This window comes from Mirounga angustirostris, unplaced genomic scaffold, assembly GCF_029215605.1.
Source record: "Mirounga angustirostris isolate CCGP_5_RB_7025 unplaced genomic scaffold, mMirAng1.0.hap1 SCAF_15, whole genome shotgun sequence".
Classification (NCBI taxonomy): domain Eukaryota; kingdom Metazoa; phylum Chordata; class Mammalia; order Carnivora; family Phocidae; genus Mirounga; species Mirounga angustirostris.
The window spans coordinates 44,648,966-44,666,574 of NW_026991723.1; the positions used below are offsets into that span (position 1 = coordinate 44,648,966).

Sequence of the window (17,609 nt, forward strand, 5' to 3'; positions counted from 1 at the left end):
CCAGGTCAGGAACCGGAGCAACGGGGTCACGCGGGTGAACTGGGAGCGGCTGGCGGTTTTAGAAGCACAAAGGGCAGAGATGTGCCCTGACCTGGAGGCAGGACTGGGAGCGCTGTGGAGGGGCGCACAACCCAGGACGCTGCAGTTTATAGCAGACGGACAGAAACGGAGACGGTGTGGCCTGGAGAGCTCACTGAAAAACAGACTGCGGTCTCTCTGCTCCAAGGCAGAGGATTGGAAATGGTTTCTGCTTCGACTTGCAGAGGAGAGGAGGAAAGCCGCCAGAGAACAAAAGCCCCAAAAACTGATTCCCACTGAGCGCATCCCCCGCCACAGGGGGGCAGGGCAACTCCGCACAAACAGGGTTGCCTGAGTAACAGCGCTGCAGGCCCCTTCCCCAGAAGACAGGCTGGGAAAACAAGAGGGCAGCAACCCTAAGGTCCCAAGAAAACAGGTGCATCTTGCTTGGGTTCTGGTCAATAATTTGGACTCTATACATTCCCTCAAACACCCATCAATAGAATGACTAGGAAGAGGAACCCCCAAAATAGAAAAGACTCAGAGATTATGATTTATGCTGCAGATTTACAAATGGACACAGATATAATCAAGATGTTGGAGATGGAATTCAGGCTAGCACTTGTGAAGACAATGGCTAGAATGGAGAAATCAATTAATGACAACATAAAGTCTGTAAGGGCAGAAATGAAAGGTGAATTGGCAGAACTTAAAAATGCTATCAATGAGATCCAATCCAATCTAGATAATCTAACAGCTAGGGTCAGTGAGGCATAAGAACGAATAAGCGACCTGGAGGACAATGTAATAGATAAAAAGGGAAAAAGAGGAGGCCAGGGAAAAACAACTCAGAATCCATGAAAATAGAATCAGAGAAACAAGTGACACCATGAAGCGTTCCAATGTCAGAATAATTGGAATCCGGAGGGAGTGGAGAGAGAGAGAGAGAGAGGACTAGAAGATGTATTTGAGCAAATCGTAGCTGAGAACTTCCCTAATCTGGGGAAGGAAACAAACATTTGTGTCCTAGAAGCAGAGAGGACCCCTCCTAAGATCAAGGAAAACAGGCCAACACCCCAGCATGTAAGAGTAAAACGTGCAAATCTTAGAACCAAGGAAACCATCTTAAGGGCAGTTAGGGGGAAGAGATTCCTTACGTACAGAGGGAGGAACATCAGAATAACGTCAGACCTATCCACAGAGACCTGGCCAGCCAGAAAGGCCTGGCAAGACATATTCAGGGTACTAAATGAGAAGAACATGCAGCCAAGAATATGTTATCTGGCAAGGCTGTCATTTAGAATGGATGGAGAGATGCAGAGCTTCCATGACTGGCAGAAACTGAAAGAATATGTGACCACTAAGCCAGCCCTGCAAGAAATATTAAGGGGGGTTCTATAAAAGGAGAAAGACCCCAAGAGTGATCTACAACAGAAATTTACAGGGACAATGTATAAAAACGTCTTCACAGGCAACATGATGACAATTAATTCATATCTTTCAATAATCACTCCCAACATGAATGGCCTAAACGCTCCCATAAAACGGCACAGGGTTGCAGATTGGATAAAAAGACAGGACCCATCCATATGCTGTCTACAAGAGACTCATTTTGAACCTAAAGATACATTCAGACTGAAAGTGAAGGGATGGAGATCCATCTTCCATGCCAGCGGACCTCAAAAGAAAGCTGAGGTAGCAATTCTTATATCAGACAAATTAGATTTTAAACTAAAGTCTGTAATTAGAGACACAGAAGGACACTATATCATTCTTAAAGGGTCTATGCAACAAGAAGATCTAAAATTGTAAATATCTATGCCCCCGACATGGGAGCAGCCATCTACATAAGCCAACTGTTAACCAAAATAAAGAGTCATATTGATAACAATAAGTTAATTGTAGGAGACCTCAATACTCCACTCTCAGCAATGGACAGATCATCTAAGCAGAAAATCAACAAGGAAACAAGAGCTTTGAATGATACATTGGACCAGATGGACCTCATAGATATTTACAGAACATTCCACCCTAAAACAACAGAATACTCATTCTTCTCGAGTGCACATGGAACTTTCTCCAGAATAGACCAAATACTGGGTCACAAATTAGGTCTCAACCGACACCAAAAGATTGAGATTATTCCCTGCATATTCTCAGACCACAATGCTTTAAAACTAAGACTCAATCACAAGAAAAAATTTGGCAGAAATTCAAACACTTGGAAGCTAAAGACCACTCTGCTCAAGAATGTTTGGGTCAACCAGGAAATCAAAGAAGAACTTAAACAATTCATGGAAATCAATGAGAACGAAAACACATCGGTCCAAAACCTATGGGATACTGCAAAGGCGGTCCTAAGAGGGAAATACATAGCCATCCAAGCCTCACTCAAAAAAATAGAAAAATCCCAAATTCACCAACTAACTCTACACCTTAAAGAACTAGAGAAAAAGCAACAAACGACGCCTAAGCCACGCATTAGAAGAGAAATAATTAGAATTAGAGCAGAGATCAATGAATTAGAAACCAGAAACAGGGCGCCTGGGTGGCTCAGTCGTTAAGCGTCTGCCTTCGGCTCGGGTCATGATCCCGGGGTCCTGGGATCGAGTCCCACATCGGGCTCCCTGCTCGGCGGGAAGCCTGCTTCTCCCTCTCCCACTCCCCCTGCTTGTGTTCCTGCTCTCACTATCTCTCTCTCTGTCAAATAAATAAATAAAAATCTTTAAAAAAAAAAAAAAAAAGAAACCAAAAACAGATCAAATCAACAAAACTGGAAGTTAGTTCTTTGAAAGAATTAATAAGATCGATAAACCACTGGCCAGACTTATCCAAAAGAAAAGAGAAAGGACCCAAATTAATAAAATTATGAATGAAAGGGGAGAGATCACGACTAACACCAAGGAAATAGAAACAATTACTAGAAATTATTATCAACAACTATATGCCAATAAACTGAGCAATCTGGATGAAATGGATGCCATCCTAAAAACCTATAAGCTGCCAAGACTGAAACAGGAAGAAATTGACAACCTGAATAGACCAATAACCAGTAACGAGATTGTAGCAGTGATCAAAAACCTCCCAAGAGTCCAGGGCCTGATGGATTCCCTGGGGAATTCTACCAAACATTCAAAGAAGAAATAATACCTATTCTACTGAAGATGCTTCAAAAAACAGAAACAGAAGGAAAACTTCCAAACTCATTCTATGAGGCCAGCATTACCTTAATCCCCAAATCAGGCAAAGACCCCATCAAAAAGGAGAATTTCAGACCGATATCCCTGATGAATATGGATTCCAAAATCCTCAACAAAATCCTAGCTAATAGGATCCAACAATACATTAAAAAAATCATCCACCACGACCAAGTGGGATTTATCCCCGGGATGCAAGGGTAGTTCAACATTCACAAATCAATCAATGTGATAGAACACATTAATAAGAGGAGAGAGAAGAACCATAGGGTCCTCTCAACTGATGCAGAAAAAGCATTCAACAAAATACAACATCCTTTCCTGATTAATACTCTTCAGAGTATAGGGATAGAGGGAACATTCCTCAAGTTCATAAAATCCATCTAGGAAAAACCCACAGTGAATATCATCCTCAGTGGGGAAAAGCTAAGAGGCTTTCCCTTAAGATCAGGAACACGTCAAGGATGCCCACTCTCGCCACTATTGTTCAACATAGTACTAGAAGTCCTAGCAACAGCAATCAGACAACAAAAAGAAATAAAAGGTATTCAAATTGGCAAAGAAGAAGTCAAACTCTCTCTTTTCGCAGATGACATGATACTTTATGTGGAAAACCCAAAAGACTCCACCCCCAAATTACTAGAACTCATACAGCAATTCAGTAATGTGGCACGATACAAAATCAATGCAGAGAAATCAGTTGCTTTCTTATACACTAACAACGCAACTGTAGAAATTAGAGAAACGATTCCATTTACAATAGCACCAAAAACCATAAAACACCTCAGAATAAACCTAACCAAAGAGGTAAAGGATCTATACTCTAGGAACTACAAAACACTCATGAAAGGAATTGAAGAAGACACAAAAAGATGGAAAAATATTCCATGCTCATGGATCAGAAGAATAAACACTGTTAAAATGTCTATGCTACCCGGAGCAATCTATACCTTCAATGCCATCCCAATCAAAATTCCAATGACATTTTTCAAAGTGCTGGAACAAACAATCCTAAAATTTGTATGGAATCAGAAAAGACCCTGAATCACCAAGGAAATGTTGAAAAAGAAAAACAAAGCTGGGGGCATCACGTTGCCCGATTTCAAGCTATATTACAAAGCTGTGATCAGCAAGACAGCATGGTACTGGCCCCAAAACAGACATATAGACCAATGGAACAGAATAGAGAACCCAGATATGGACCCTCAACTCTATGGTCAAATAATCTTTGACAAAGCAGGAAAAAACATGCAATGGAAAAAAGACAGTCTCTTCAATAAATGGTGCTGGGAAAATTGGACAGCCACATGCAGAAGAATGAAACTCGACCATTCTCTAACGCCATTCACAAAGATAAACTCAAAGTGGATGAAAGACCTCAATGTGAGACAGGAATCCATCAAAATCCTAGAGGAGAACATAGGCAGTAACCTCTTTGACATCACTCACAGCAACTTCTTTCAAGATACATCTCCAAAAGCTAGTGAAACAAAAGCAAAATGAACTTTTGGGACTTCATCAAGATAAAAAGCTTCTGCACAGCAAAGGAAACAGTCAACAAAACAAAGAGGCAACCCACAGAATGGGAGAAGATATTTGCAAATGACACTACAGATAAAGGGTTGGTATCCAAGATCTATAAAGAACTTCTCAAACTCAACACCCAAAAAACAATCAAGTCAAAAAGTGGGCAGAAGATATGAAAAGACACTTCTCTGAAGAAGACATACAAATGGCTAACAGACACATGAAAAAATGTTCATCATCATTAGCCATCAGGGAAATTCAAATCAAAACCACAGTGAGATACCATCTTACACCAGTTAGAATGGCCAAAATGGACAGGGAGAGAAACAACAAATGTTGGAGAGGTTGTGGAGAAAGGGGAATCCTCTTACACTGCTGGTGGGAATTCAAGTTGGTACAGCCACTTTGGAAAACAGTGTGGAGGTTCCTCAAAAGTTTAAAAATAGAGCTACCCTATGACCCAGCAATTGTACTCCTGAGTATTACCCCAAAGACACAGATGTAGTGAAAAGAAGGGCCATATGCACCCCAATGTTCATCGCAGCAATGTCCGCAATAGCCAAACTGTGGAAAGAGCCGAGATGCCCTTCAACAGATGAATGGATAAAGAAGATGTGGTCCATATATACAATGGAATATTACTCAGCTAGCAGAAAGGATGAATACCCAACTTCTACATCAACATGGATGGGACTGAAGAAGATTATGCTAAGTGAAATAAGTCAAGCAGAGAAAGTCAATTATCATATGGTTTCACTTATTTGTGGAACATAAGGAATAGCATGGAGGACATTAGGAGAAGGAAGGGAAAAATGAAGGGAGGGAAATCGGAGGGAGAGATGAACCATGAGAGACTATGGACTCTGAGAAACAAACAGGGTTTTAAAGGAAAGGGGGGAGGTGGGATTGGTTAGCCCGGTGATGGGTATTAAGGAGGGCACGTACTACATGGAGCACTGGGTGATATACGAAAATAATGGATCGTGGATCACCACATCAAAAACCAATGATGTATTGTATGGTGACTAACCTAACATAATAAAATTTAAATAAATAAATAAATAAATAAATAAATAAACAAATAAAATTTAATTTAATTTTTTAAAAAATATATATACTTTGAGATATACTTCTGAGAATAAAAGTAGTAATCTGGACCTAAAAAAAACAGTAAATGTGTTGGCAAATCTAAACACACAACGATTATTAAAAACAATTTCTAACAATGTCACTTAAAAAGGGGGGCGGGAGCATTTTTCTAGAATAAAAGTAAGAGGACAAAACAACCAAAAGCAATGAATGAACCCTCCTTAGATCCTAGTGCAAAATATAAACATTTACACAGGACATTTTGGAGTATAATAAGAGAATTTATTCATATGCCAGAAGAGTCTTGTATATAGTTAGATCCATACACATGTAGTAAAATTATTTTTATAAACGTACATCAGAATAAATTTAAGATTCAGGATAGTGGTCACATCTGCAAATGCAGGAAGAATGGGGTCAAGAAAGGTGGATCTCCGAAGACTAACTACATATATATTTTTTTAAAAAACCTAAAATATTGCAGGACACCTGAATGGTTCAGTTAGTTAAGCATCTGACTTCAGCTCAGGTCATGATCTCAGGGTCCGGGGATTGAGCCCCAAGTCAGGCTCCCCACTCAGCAGGGAGTCTGCTCATCCCTCTGCCCCTCCCTCTGCTCATGCTCTCTCTCTCTCTCTCTAAAAAATAAATAAAGTCTAAAAAGTATCTAAAGGGGCACCTGGGTGGCTCAGTCAATTAAGCATCTACCTTAGGCTCAGATCTGATCCCAGGGTCCTGGGATCAAGCCCCGTGTTAGGCTCTCTGCTTAGCAGGGAGGCTGCTCCTCCCTCTCCCTCTGCCACTCCCCTGCTGTGCTCTCTCACTCTCTCTCTCTCAAATAAATAAATAAATAAAATCTTTTTTAAAAATCCTAAAATATTGCAAAACTTTGACAAAAAGTATTTGGTGAAGAGGTTATTTATATTATTCCCTGAATTTTTAATATGCCAAAATATAATTTTTTAAAAAAAATTTAAAAGAAAATTTCAAGTAAGATGTAATATGTAAGGTGTAGGAGGAAAAAAAGTTGTTTTACTACAAAAAGCATAAAATAATGTTAAGGTCCCCCAGCTCAGATCAAAGCTCTACTTGTTTAAGGGGAAAAAAAAAAAAAAAAAAGGAATCCTAAGAGTACAAATTCTACAATGTCTGGAGGACAGCATTACCTCAAAGGACCTATCAAACGCTTCTAAAGATTTTATTTATTTATCTGAGAGAGAATGGGAGACAGAAAGCATGAGAGGGGGAGGATCAGAGGGAGAAGCAGACTCCCCGCCGAGCAGGGAGCCCGATGCGGGACTCGATCCCGGGACTCCAGGATCATGACCTGAGCCGAAGGCAGTTGCTTAACCAACTGAGCCACCCAGGCGCCCCTTTCAAACGCTTCTAAAATGTGAACTTCCACTGCACTTCCTAAACAGACACAAATATGCCCTCACTTTCAAGGCAGATAGAAATCTCCGAATGGACACGAAGACTAATTTATGGTTTCATAGGACCTAAGTCTTGCCAGAGGGCAATGGCCCTTTTTATGTTGAAGTGAAAACAAAATGCCAATCAAATATGCCAAGAGCTCTAAGAGTCATTCTATCATCCTAAATAATGCTCTTTCTGAAGCTCTTTGTCATTCATCAAACCATGCAGTCTTTTCTATGTCTACTCTTTTGCTAGTGCCTCTCCTGAGCCTTGCTCTCTAATCTATGACCTTTCTTAACCAGTGTCCATATGTACACTTCACTCCCAAACCAATCACCCATCCCAGCTATGTTCACCCATTTCTTCCTAGGTCCTATGCTAACTACTGCCATGACCTTTGGCCTCCATGAACTCAACTATGGCCTACATCTATTACATGCTCCAGTCCCTGGCTACATAATTCACAGGTTTTTTTAATGCATTTATTCCTCCTCTTATTTATCTAACATCTACTGAACTCAGTAACAATTACTTGTACACAAGTACTAGGCAACTAGGGAAACTGAATTAACTATAAAATGGATTATAAATATATAATATAAATATAAAATATAAATGTATATAAAATATAAAGATATAAAAGGATTATAAATAAAAATATATTTATATATTTATATAAAATGGATTATCAGATATTGTAGAGAAATTAATTTTTTAGGTGTGACAGTGGTATAATAGTTGAGGAAAAAGGTATTATAGAATTATTATAATTTTTTAGATGTGACATTACTAGGGTAGTTACATAGGAAAAGTCTATTTTTATGGGAATGCATGTTGAAACACTTAGAGTGAAGTGTTACAATGTCTAGAACTTACTTGGTTTAGCAAAAACACATACATACACATATAAAGCAATGTAGCAGATGTTGATAGTTAAAACAGGGGGTATTCAAGTAATTATTGTACTATCATGTTAAAGAGTTGTGGGCTTCTACACAAAAACTTGTAAACAAATGTTTATAGCAGCATTACTCATAATAGTGAAATGGTGGAAACAACCCAAATGTCCATCAATGGTTGAATGGACAAGCAAAATATGCTTTAGTCATACAATAGAATGTATTCATAAAAATTAATGAAGTACTGATACATGCTACAACTTGAATGAACCTAAAAAATATTGTGCAAAGTGAAAAATGCTGCAAGTGAAAGAAACCAGACACATAAAGCCTCATAGTATATGACTCCATTTATATGAAATATCCAGCACAGGCAAATCCACAGATAGAGGAAGTACATTTGTGGTCGCCAAGGATTGGGAAAGGGGAAAATGGGGAGTGACTGCTTAATGGGTACAGGATTTCCTTTTTTTTTTAAAAAGATTTATTTAGTTTTGAGAAAGAGAGAGCAAGAGTGTGGGGGAGGATGGCAGAGGGGGAAGGAGAGGGACAAACAGACTCTGCGCTGAGCGCGGGCTCAAACTCAGGACCCTGAGATCATGACCTGAGCCAAAAACAAGAGTCAGATGCTTAACTGATTAAGCCACCCAGGAGCCCCTAGGATTTCCTATTTAAGGTAATAGAAACATTCTGGAACTAAAAAGTGGTGATGGTTGCACAATTTTGTAAACTTACTAAATGCCACTGAGTTGTACACTGCAGTGACTAAAATGCTATGTGCATTTCACCACAATAAAAAATGACTGGGCGGGGGGAACAAGACAAAAATGTAAAGAAGCTGATACCATAGTGAGAAATACTGCTGGGAAGGAGGTTTAAGAGAGAGAAAAACAAATAACTAACCTGGAAGTGAAGCAGGATACTGCAAAAGAATACTCCTTGCATATACTTCTTCTGAGGCAGGATCAAATGACAGAGGAGACATTGGTGGTAAAAGATCCACAGCCTTAAAACACAGAATTCATCATTTTGAAATACACATTTTTTTTTTACATAACACTACTAAGATAATCTATGAATGGATGATTGTTTCCCCCTAATGAAGACAGAATTACCAAGCATGTAAATTATCTTATAACTACTTTTAAACCAAGGAGTACGATATTAGAACAAGGGGACTATTCTGTCCTCCAACTGTGCCTCAATGTCTCATTTTCTTTTTAATATAATCCTCTAAATCTAAAAATATGAACTATAAATCATAAAGCAGCTGGATGAATACTCTAATATGCACTTAGAAAAATTACAGAAACATGGGGCGCCTGGGTGGCTCAGTCGGTTAAGCGGCTGCCTTCGGCTCAGGTCATGATCCCAGAGTCCTGGGATCAAGCCCCACGTCGGGCTCCCTGCTCAGTGGAGAGTCTGCTTCTCCGTCTCCCTCTGCCTGCCTCTCTGCCTACTTGTGCTCTCTCTCTATCTCTCTGTCAAATAAATAAATAAAATCTTTAAAAAAAAAAAAGAAAAAGAAAAATTACAGAAACCAAAACATTTAAACTTTAGGCTCAAGTGCAAAGATGACAACTTACACATGCACAGCATTCCTAGATCATTTGTAACATAAATCAAGACTGCCCTGTATTAAACTACTCTCCAAAAGGCAAGTCAACATTACTTACTGGAGTCCAACCTTTAATTAGATTGAAAGGAGACAGACCAAGAAATTCTTTCCACTTTTTATGCCATTCTCCTTGTTTTTCAACAACAGAGTGTTTCATACTGGTGAGATCTTCTTTTATTTTACAACTATGATAGCATAAAAAAAGAACTTAATTCAAAACATGAATATATGAAAGTACTGAGTAAAATTTAAGAATACAACAGTTTGTAGAAAAAGGGAAAAAAAACATAACTGGAAGTTCAACCAGTAGAGCACATATAAACCGAATAAACTCTTATAATGAACATTCAGAAGCCTAAGTACTTATTTCCTTTTAAGACCAGAAAGCAATCATACATCTATTACTCCATTTATCTTTAAAATATTGGGGAGGGTATGTGCTATGGTGAGCACTGTGAATTGTGTTAAGACTGTTGAATCACAGACCTGTACCTCTGAAACAAATAATACATTACATGTTTAAAAAAAAAAAAAGAATAAGATAGCAGGAAGGAAAAGAATGAAGGGGGGAAAATCAGAGGGGGAGATGAACCATGAGAGACTATGGACTCTGAGAAACAAACTAAGGGTTCTAGAGGGGAGGGGGGAGGGGGGATGGGTTAGCCTGGTGATGGGTATTAAAGAGGGCACGTACTGCATGGAGCACTGGGTGTTTTACACAAACAATGAATCGTGGAACACTCCATCAAAAACTAATGATGTAATGTACAGTGATTAACATACATAATAAAAAATATACATATATTCTTTTTCCCTAGTTCTGAACTCAAGTCCAATTCTACACCTATTGATCCCAGGGTCCTGGGATCGAGTCCCACATCACGCTCCTTGCTCAGCAGGGAGCCTGCTTCTCCCTCTCTCTCCCTCTGCTTGTGCTCTGTCAAATAAATAAAATCTTTAAAAAAAAAAAAATTCTACACCTATTCTCTGTCCACTCTTAAAGGCAGCCCATACATCCCAATTACTCCACTCAAATAACAAATTTTTCTGAGGCTTAGTTTTATTAAGTAGACTCCAAAGAAAAACTTGAGAAAGTGAAAATTACTCCACAAAGAATTATCACTAAGGGCAAATAATTGTATTCTAGACAAAAAGAAAACTACATTAATTGTCCTTTCTACTTAAAATGTGTCTCTCCGGGAGTTTTTGAGCTCTAATAAAATGTTCACCTTTTGTTTGCCAAGGCTAAAGAGTTATCAACTACATGAGCTCTGCTGAGAAATTATCAAAAACACCTTACTCCTCCCCCAATAATGTAACAAAAGATCTTTCTACAGTACCTCATATGCTTCAGATCTGATAATCTCTCTCTCTGAAGTTTGGTCTCCTTTTCAAGGAAGTGAAGGTCTATTGTCAGTCTTGCTTGGTCAGCCTGACAACGCTCATATTTCACTACTTTCAAGACTTCATTTAATAACTGAATAACTGTTAACAGGTTCAATTTTCCAGCCTCATAAACATTTCCAATGTGCAACTAAGGATTCGGAGGGGGAAAAAAAAGTGGTTCTTAAGATAATAAACTGTTAGGTAAATATATTTATGTTTTTTACTACTATATAAAAAGGTTACCTTAAAGAAGAGTGAAAAAAGTCAAATGTCTACCCAAAAATGAAACCAAGTAAATAATTTTAGTCCAAAGAAAACTACTGTGAAAGAATTTAACATGTCGTGCCATATTTTTATATTATGCAAAGAAGATGCAAGCTAGACTAAAAGAAATGCAAATAAATGGAAAGCAAAGTAAAGACTGAGGAGAAAGAGCAAGTTTGGTGAAAGATCATGAATTCATGTTTTAACAAAAGTTGCAAATTGAGGGGTGCCTGGGTGGCTCAGTTGTTAAGCATTTGCCTTCGGCTCAGGTCATGATCCCAAGGCCCTGGGATGGAGCCCCATATTGGGCTCCCTGCTCCGCGGGAAGCCTGGTTCTCCCTCTCCCACTCCCCTTGCTTGTGTTCCCTCTCTAGCTGCCTCTCTCTCTCTCTGTCAAATAAATAAATAAAATCTTTAAAAAAAAAAAAGTTGCAAAGTGATGGCCCATAACAGCTGAATTCAAACTGAGACATGTTTATTTGGCCTGCACAATTCCAGTATTTTAAAATCATTTGAATTGTTGCCAATCAACCAAAAATCTTAGATTTCACATAAAAATTATTTCCCAAAGACCTCATCACTTACCCCTTTTGTTACACACAATTAGCCTATAGGCTATTTGTGGAATAGCCTCTATTTTAGAGGCCAGATAGGTAATATAGGCTAATTGTGTGTAACAAAAGGGGTAAGGATTCAAGGAATCTGAATTTGCAGACTCTGATTTTTACAGGAACCTGCAGTGCCTGGCATGTTACCTATTACAGTGAAAGCTTTTCAGCCATCACAACACTATTTTACCTTTGTATTCCCCTATACTATAATTAATGCCTGGCATATACTTAATAGCAGATACTTAATAGATTATGAGTTCACTAAGAAAAAAAATACAGGTTATCCAGATGGAAATGTCATATAAGCAAGTGGAAATAATTCGATGGAGTTGGGTTGACAGAGAGAGACTGGAAATACCAATTTGGGAATACTACTGTATAGGACACTGATGAAAACACAGAATTAAGAAAATACAGATGACTAATTGTGGGAAAGAAAAGTAGGCACTAAAGGAACCATGGAAAACACTTTCATTTGAAAGTTAGAGAAAAAGGATTCAGTAGAAAAAACTGAGAACAGCAGTCTGAAAAACCACAAGAGAGCAAAGACACTGAGGTCACAAAAGCTAATGGAAGAAAAGACTAAAATACTTAATAGCATCAAGATGAAAGAGAAACCACAGGGTAGAGACATTTTAATAAGACATGCAGCAAATAGGAGATCACTGCTGCTCTCCCTGAGTGCTTATAAAGAACCAGTACCATATCATCTTCCTACTAAGTAACCTCCTCCATCTCTCCACTGTATGATGTAGCACCATAAAAGGGATGAACAATTAATGAAAGCTAATGTATACAAACATATACACTGTTATATATAATATATACACAATTAACAATAGCCCTCTTGATGAATGCTTTACTAGATCTAGTCACAAAAATAAATTCTGAAGACAGAAAAACACTGTAAGAAAAAGAATATATATTATTTATATTTACATATTATATATTAATTATATGTTGAATACATGTATTTATTATCATTATATGTAATAATTACATAAAGAGTTTTCTCAACAGTTTACTTAGTATCAAATGCTTACCTGACACATTTGTTTCTCAATTTTGTCAAGTAAGAGCCTTGGAATATTGATAGCAACATTAGTTCCATCTAAAGTATGCTGGTTAACAAGATTAAGGACTGCATTAACAATTTCTCTTTCTTTTTCCAAATACATGAGTGTTTCGTTCACTGAAGCCCACAAAGAGCGGACCTTTGAAAACAAAGACAAAGTCTACACATAATCTGTACATATATCAAAGAAATGTAAAATACAAATATATGCTCACTCTCCGGAACAAGTGAAGTATTCCTGTAATGATTTCTGGTGAGAAAATTAATTAACTGTCTAAAAGCACTGATACTGGGGCTCCTGGGTGGCTCAGTCGTTAAGCGTCTGCCCTCGGCTCAGGTCATGATCCCAGGGTCCTGGGATCGAGCCCTGCATCAGGCTCCCTGCTCGGCGGGAAGCCTGCTTCTCCCTCCCTCCCCCCCAAATGTGTTCCCTCTCTCGCTGTGTCTCTCTCTGTCAAATAAATAAATAAAATCTTGGGCGCCTGGGTGGCTCAGTTGGTTAAGCGACTGCCTTCAGCTCAGGTCATGATCCCAGGGTCCTGGGATCGAGTCCCACATTGGCCTCCCTGCTCTGCGGGAAGCCTGCTTCTCCCTCTCCCACTCCCCCTGCTTGTGTTCCCTCTCTCGCTGTGTCTCTCTCTGTCAAATAAATAAATAAAATCTTTAATAAATAAATAAATAAATAAATAAATAAATAAAATCTTTAAAAAAATAATAAAATGAAAGCACTGATACTACTTCCAAAGGGGTTTTCAAACTAAAGAATTTCTCAGGAGAAAAAAAATAATAATTTCTCAGGAGAATTAAGCCCACCATGGTTTTCAAAACAAATCTAAGAAACTTCATACTACCAAGATGGAATTACCATTTCCTGTGTTTTGACATGCCACCAATCTAACAGAAACTTCGGAGGCAGGGACGGCTGGGTGGCTAGGTCGGTTAAGCATCTGCCTTCGGCTCAGGTATGATCCCAGAGTTCTGAGATCAAGTCCCACATCAGGCTCCTTGCTCAGCGGGGAGCCTGCTTCTCCCTCTCCCTCTGCCCCTCCACCCAGCTCACGATCTCTCTCAAATAAATAAATAAAATCTTAAAAAAAAAAAAAGAAAAAGAAACTTTTCAGGGAGAAATAAAAAATTTTCGGAGGAGAAAAAAAAAAAACCACCACACATCAATTTTAAGAGTCATTCAAGTTTCAAAAGGTTAAAATATGAAAAACCATGCTTCTTTAAAAGCAAAGAATCTTAGGCATATACTAACCCATCTATGTTCATTAAATGCATGTGTAAGAATGTTTATAGGTGGTAGCTACACTTGTGAGCACAGCATAACAAAGAGTTGTCCAATCACTATGCCATATACCAGAAACTCACATAACACTGTGTGCCAACTATACTTCAATTAAAATAGTAAAAAAATTTTTAACGAATGGTCATAGCATTTCTATTTGTAATAGTCAAAAACTGCAATTAACCCAAACATCTACCTAGAGTAAAAAAAAAAACAAAAATGTTTGTGCTATGTTCATAAAACACTATACAGCATTGGGAATGAACACTCTACAACCCACACACACAACAGCACAGATAAAACAGCATGAGTCAAAGAAGACAAACACAAAAGAATATATTCTATATACTCCCCTGTATATAAAGTTCAAGAAGAGGCAAACTAATCTTTAATATAAGAAGGGAGAAAAGTATTTACTCTTGGGGGGGAAATGGTTGTAAATGAAAGGGGGCCTGAGGCTTCTGGGCTAATGTTCTGTTCCTTAAACTCTATGCTGCTTACATACGTTTATTCACTTTGTGAAATTTTATCAGGCTATACACTTATGACTTTTGCACTTTTTTGTATATATGCGATGCCTTAAAAGAATTTATAAAGGTGGGAGGTGGGCAGGGAAATACAATAATTATACCCATGTTTGTGTTTGTGTCTTCCCACGGTACAAGGTAAAGTTGTCCCCAAAGAAGACTCATTGGCTAGGAGTCTACAGGTCTCACAGGATGACATTTCCTTGGTGGACAAAGATCCAGGATCTGGTTCTCAGATTTTTTTTTGTTCTCAGATTTTTACTTTTATCTTGTCAATGGATAAAAAAATTGACCGGACTCAGGGAAAGTGAACATTAACCAAAGTCAGGAGAGATCAATGTGAAAACTTCTAAACAGGTTTCACATCAACCTATTAAATAGACAATCAAAGATACTATGTTCAGTAACAGAAGTATTCATAGTCCCGAAGCTGGACGATCCATGAAGGAAGTGATTTTGCCTCCTCACTGCTGTAGCTCTAATACCTAGAATGCTTGGCACATGGCAGGTGATCAATAAAAATTCACTGAATGGATAAATAATTATTTCCTGAGGAGGGGACTCACCTTTTCCAGTGACAAACTGCCTGGGAAGCCAAATTAACACTCAAAGCAGCTCAGTGATCATAAAAACAGAACAAAGAGCTTGAGAGAGATTTCATCTAAAAACAAAGGCCTAAGAAAACACTCCAATCTCACATCAAAGCCATCCTCTGAAAACCTCAGATTATTATTTTTTTTTTTTAAGATTTTACTTATTTATTTGACAGAGAGAGAGACCGTGAGAGAGGGAACACAAGCAGGGGGAGTGGGAGAGGGAGAAGCAGGCTTCCCGCCGAGCAGGGAGCCTAATGTGGAGCTCGATCTCAGAACCCTGGGATCGTGACCTGAGCCAAGGGCAGATGCTTAACAACTGAGCCACCCAGGCACCCCAAACCTCAGATTATTTATGTCTGCCAGATTCCTCCCTACTGCCAAGCCAGCTTCAATGTGACTTCTCATTTTTCTTCCATATTTACCATCTCCCTTCAGTTAACATATTTTATTTACATAAATACTACTGATTAAGTTACAATCAAGCTGAACTTTTAACCATATTTAAAACTGCTTTTCTATATATTTAGTCTTATAAGTTAATTTTTCCATTTTATTCACGCTTTTTAGAGGCACCCTACTGATACCTTTATATATCACTTACTAATGCGTTTAAAAAAAAAGTAAGTTTTACAAAAAAATGACAAAAACAGAGAATATAAGAGTCCAATTAAGTAAGTCAACATTGCACATCACAAAAGTAAGAAAGATTAAATTTCTCCTTTAAAATAGAAATAGAAATATAAAAGTTACCTCACCTTTTGGATTTTCTCTTGTATATTACTTTGGTCATCACAGGGTTCCATTCTAGTTAAAAAATAAATGATCTCATTAGTCATTTTTTAAAAATCTCATGGTAATTTACCACCAAAAGAGCAAACTGATCTATAAATCTACCCACTAATAACCATTTCAATTAAAAACAAAAATAAAATACAAACTCAAAGCAATAAATTTTTTTTACAGATTTCATTTATTTATTTGACAGAGAGCGAGAGAGCACAAATGGAGAGAGGCAGAGGGAGAAGCAGGCTCCCCACCAAGCAGGGAGCCTGACATAGGGCTCGATCCCAGGACCCCAGGATCATGACCTAAGCTGAAGGCAGACACTTAACCGACTAAGCCACCCAGGCGTCCTGAAAGCAATAAATTAGAAGAACTGGACTAGGAATCAGAATTATGTTCTAATCCTATGGGACTCAGTTTTCTTACTGGTAAAATGCAGGAGCTGCACTAAGGCAACTTCCAGCTCTGATCTAAAAGTCACTTACTTTTTTATTTGGTTTTGCTGCTCCATACATTCTGATCTCAAATTTCGTACTTGTTTAACTGACAGTCTGTAAGAAAACATATAAATGACAACTATAATTCCATTACAATTAACTGGTATAGACCACTTTGATATTTTTCCCCCATTTCTTATTTTTGCTTAGGCTTCTAAAGACTACTCTTCCAAATACACCCAGCAGCCAGCTAAAGGAGTCCAGACTTCCTTCAGGAGTTAAAGGAGTGATCTAATATATAGGTTGCTACTGAAATGGACCAGGACTTCTTGGCTCATATACACTGTCTTCAAATAAAAATGCTGGAAGTAAGACTACTCTGCTCTCTTATCCTTGTCACACATACTTAGGGGATAAATTAAAATGCTACCTACGACAGGCGACATTGTAGTTTCAAGGTGATTTCAAAGGATTTTCTAGTTTTCACAATCGATGACACAACATTTAAAAAGTTGTCTTACTGTAGTTGTTTATAATCATATAAAATCAGACACACTCTATTTCTTGAGAGTAGGAACCTTGCCTGTCTTGTTTAATGCTGTAGGACCATGCCTAAACAATATTTGGCACACAGAAACAACTCAAAAAAAAATTTGCTGACGGGCACCTGGGTGGCTCAGTTGGTTAAGCGACTGCCTTCAGCTCAGGTCATGATCCTGGAGTCCCTGGATCGAGTCCCGCATCGGGCTCCCTGCTCGGCAGGGAGTCTGTTTCTCCCTCTGACCCTCCCCCCTCTCATGTGCTCTCTCTCTCTCTCTCTCATTCTGTCTCAAATAAATAAATAAAATCTTTAAAAAAAAAAAATTGCTGACAATGCC

The 17,609-nt window shown here is 38.4% G+C and overlaps 1 protein-coding gene across 3 annotated transcripts in view; it reads right to left on the minus strand.

The window, feature by feature from the left end:
* HAUS6 (HAUS augmin like complex subunit 6) overlaps window positions 1–17,609 on the minus strand; it is a 49,939-nt gene that overhangs the window by 17,837 nt on the left and 14,493 nt on the right. For 2 of the 3 annotated variants that reach the window (XM_045882467.3, XM_064579398.1), the window contains 6 exons: window positions 16,780–16,845; window positions 16,267–16,315; window positions 13,069–13,239; window positions 11,105–11,298; window positions 9,823–9,949; window positions 9,050–9,152 (listed from right to left, as the gene is read on the minus strand). In XM_045882467.3, coding sequence (XP_045738423.1) covers window positions 9,050–9,152; window positions 9,823–9,949; window positions 11,105–11,298; window positions 13,069–13,239; window positions 16,267–16,315; window positions 16,780–16,845 — 710 coding nt within the window. The remainder of the gene's footprint in view (window positions 1–9,049; window positions 9,153–9,822; window positions 9,950–11,104; window positions 11,299–13,068; window positions 13,240–16,266; window positions 16,316–16,779; window positions 16,846–17,609) is intronic. The other variant, XM_045882468.3, reaches the window with a different exon arrangement.